Source organism: Nanorana parkeri, unplaced genomic scaffold (genome assembly GCF_000935625.1).
Source record: "Nanorana parkeri isolate BGI_ZX_2015 unplaced genomic scaffold, ASM93562v1 scaffold305, whole genome shotgun sequence".
NCBI lineage: Eukaryota > Metazoa > Chordata > Amphibia > Anura > Dicroglossidae > Nanorana > Nanorana parkeri.
Genome location: NW_017306573.1, coordinates 1130754 through 1134429, shown reverse-complemented (window position 1 = coordinate 1134429; position 3676 = coordinate 1130754). Strand labels below are relative to the sequence as shown.

At 51.4% G+C, this 3676-nt stretch overlaps 2 protein-coding genes across 2 annotated transcripts in view; both read left to right on the top strand.

Moving 5' to 3' along the window:
* The window catches only part of LOC108788099 (zinc finger protein 62 homolog), a 949422-nt gene that overhangs the window by 212252 nt on the left and 733494 nt on the right, over window positions 1–3676 (top strand). The window lies entirely within an intron of this gene.
* LOC108788076 overlaps window positions 1–3676 on the top strand; it is a 240035-nt gene that overhangs the window by 17428 nt on the left and 218931 nt on the right. The window contains exons 5-6 of the mRNA XM_018557808.1: window positions 1880–1916; window positions 2001–2100. Coding sequence (XP_018413310.1) covers window positions 1880–1916; window positions 2001–2100 — 137 coding nt within the window. The remainder of the gene's footprint in view (window positions 1–1879; window positions 1917–2000; window positions 2101–3676) is intronic.

Sequence of the window (3676 nt, the reverse complement as noted above, 5' to 3'; positions counted from 1 at the left end):
GGGGGGGGGGGCAAAATGCACCTTCGCCTGAGTTGGCAAAAATCCTTGCACCGGCCCTGCCTAGATCCCCCGTCATCTGATACACACATAGAAACAATGTATTCAGTCAGTGTGTGTGTGTTTCCTACAGATGGAGCCAGTAAGAGGAACCCACCAGAGAGATGTCCCCGTCCTCTGTATTCCCGGGATCCCACATAGGAACATCATGAGATCCCTCAGACCGGTCCTCTGTATTCCCGGGATTCCACACAGGAACATCATGAGATCCCTCAGACCCGTCTTCTGCGTTCCCGGGATTCCACACAGGAACATCATGAGATCCCTCACCGTGGTCAGGTAGTTGGAGTTGAGGGTCTGGGTCTTGAACACTCTGGCACCTGGAGGTGACAGGTGGACCCCACAAGATGATATTTTCTGCCTTCCTGCTGGTTTAGGGTAAAGATCTGATGAACATGACAGTTGCGGGTGAAGTAGACGAGACGAATGTGAGGGATGGTCAGCAGTCTACTTGTGGATTCAATCTTGTTCAGATGGAGATATAAGGTGTGGCAGAAGGACAGAAAGACTTTCCTGGAGAAGGTGCTGCTCCCAGCTCCATCCGGTGCTACTTATCACCCGAAGTCTTGGCCTTCAACAATCTGCTCTGTCCAAAAGGGGAGGGTCAGGTTGGTGGAGAAGTTCTTCAGCTTCGAGGGGTTTCGGTGCGGAAATGTCAGGTTGGTGGAGACGTTCCTCAGCTTAGAGGGGTTTCGGCGCGGAAAGGTCAGGTTGGTGTAGATGTTCTTCAGCTTACAGGGGTTTTGGTGCGGAAAGGTCAGCTTGCTGGAGACGTTCCTCAGCTTCAAGGGGTTTCGGTGCAGAAAGGTCAGGTTGCTGGAGATGTTCCTCAGCTTCGAGGGGTTTCGGTGCAGAAAGGTCAGGTTGTTGGAGATGTTCCTCAGCTTTGAGGAGTTCCGGTGCAGAAAGGTCAGGTTGGTGGAGACGTTCCTCAGCTTTTAGGGGTTTCAGTGCAGAAAGGTCAGGTTGGTGGAGACGTTCCTCAGCTTCGAGGAGCTTCAGTGCAGAAAGGTCAGGTTGGTGGAGAGCTTCCTCAGCTTAAAGGGTTTTCGGGCGGAAAGGTCAGGTTGGTGGAGATGTTCTTCAGCTGTGGACAAGATGAAGGTCTCCAACCCTCTAGAAGAGGTCACATGACCCACTGCCTAGGCTTGAACTCCAAGTCACCCATTGTTTCCCTCACCTTTGGAAAAGGCTCCATAGAAGTGACCTGGGTAAGGCCCTTTCACCAGAGGGGAGAAGTCCCAGCTGGTTGAACATCTGCTCACCCAGAGTCCTCCAGATGAGATCCTAGTTGGGGTGAACTAACCCGCACACACCTACTGATGACACTTCTATATTCTTCCAGGATGCGCCATCAAGAAGCCTTCAAGGGGTCGTCTTGCTTAACCTACAGATTCTAAACTGGAAGATCAGCGTAGGGATCGCGCGAGAGAAACGACCACGAGCTCCACCATCGATGGTGGACTTGGCAGCCTGGATGGGCCATCTGATTCTGAGCGACCTCGTATCTTAAGGAACAGTGCCAGAATCCGGAGGGAGGGGAATTTTTCGGCCCCTGAACAAGGGGAAAGTCTTTGTTCTGAACAAAATGTTTCTTTATGTCTGAGACCTCACAAGAGTAAGAAGTTACATGCCAGCCAGGAGTGCGGGAAAAGTCACTCTTCTAAATCAGACCTGGCCAGGCATCGGAGATCTCACCAGGGTAAGAAGCTACATTCCTGTCCTGAGTGTGGAAATTGTTTTCCTTCAAATTCGAAACTGGTCAGACATCAGAGTTCTCACAAGGGCAAGAAGCTGTATTCCTGTCCCAAGTGCGGGAAAGGGTATGCACAGAAGTCGAGTCTTTCTGCACATCAGAGGTCACACAAAGAGGAGAGCCTGCCTTTCTGCGTTAAGTGTGGGAAATGCTTCCTTCATAGTTCATCAGTGGCCAGACACGTCAGGCTTCACAGATGTAAGAGAATGTATTCTTGTACTGAGTGCGGGAAATGTTTTCCACAGAAAAGCAGCCTCTCTAGGCATCAGAGACTGCACACAGGCGAAGCTCTGCTTTCCTGTCCCGAGTGTGAGAAACGCTTTCTTTACAAATCAGACCTGGACAGACATAAAAAAAACTCACAACGGGGATGGGATGCACCGATACCGTTTTTTTGGTATCGAGTACCGATACTTTGCTTTTGGTAGTCGCCGATACCTGTGCTTCCGCTGACATGGGCCAATCAGGAAGCGGGCGGCATGTAATGACACGTTGCCCGACTTCATGACTGCCCAGGAAGCCGGCTCCATGTTGTTTGGCTGGGAAACAAGCTTCCCAGCCAATCAGCAAGGAGCCAGCTGTTTGGCTGGCTCGATGCTGATTGGCCAGAAAGCCAGCTTCCCAGCCAATTATAATGGAGCCGGCTTCCCAGCCAATCAGCAAGCCGGGTCATTACTCTGTCCTCACACTTTCATTAGCGACATCAAGACCATGAGGGAACACCGACTTGCCCTGTTGGAAAAGTCACTGGCACTCCAAAAACGTTTGCAGTCTTTATTGATCATCAAAGTGTCACATGGCGACGTTTTTCCAGGCCGCGCCGTCCCTTCTTGAGGCAAACAAAAGTGTGACCGCCAACAAAACAAGCGCAGATATGAATACAAAGCAGTGAAAACCAATCACCGAACCACTGAACTCCCCCTTGTGATGCCATAGTGATGTCACATTCCCGCCATTATATGTAAATATTATACTGTACACCTAGCGGAACATCACACATAAAGTATCCCGTCCCCGCCCCCCAAAAAATACCTCATAGTACGGCGACCGCCTGTCTCTTCAGTAGTTCTATACGGCTGCCATGCTCGTGTATTAGAGGGTGTGACGATCCCATCGATCAACATATATATAGTGTGGAGATAGGCGGCCTTCCTGTTTCTATGGCAACGGGACTCAGCGGGGCCTGCTTGCGTATCACACGCTTCTCTCATTAATCAGCCGATGTCACGGGGGAGGGGGGATCAGTCCAAACAAACCCAGCGGCGTGCCTGTCACTCAGCAACCCCACAGCAAGAGCCAGGGGGGTCCATGAAAGGCATATACACTATATTGCCAAAAGTATTGGGACGCCTTTACACGCACATGAACTCTAATGGCATCCCAGTCTTAGTCCGTAGGGTTCAGTATTGGGTTGGCTCCGCCCTTTGCCGATATAACAGCTCCGCCTCTTCTGGGAAGGCGTCCACAAGGTGTAGGAGTGTGTCTATGGGAATGTTGGACCATTTGTGAGGTCAGGTACTGATGTTGGAGGAGAAGGCCGGGCTCACAGTCTCCGCTCTAATTCATCCCAAAGGTGTTCTATGGGGTTGCGGCCAGTCACGTTCCTCCACCCCGAACTCCCCCATCCATGTCTTTATGGACCTTGCTTTGTGCACTGGTGCGCGGTCATGTTGGAACAGGAAGGGGCCGTCCCCAAAATGATGCAGATGTCTGCAGATCACAATACATGTCCACAGAGCAGCCCAATACATGATCCCCCCCACAGCAGCCCAATACATGATCCCCCCACAGCAGCCTAATACATGATCCCCTTACAGCAGCCCAATACATGACCCCCCCACAGCAGCCCAATACATGATCCCC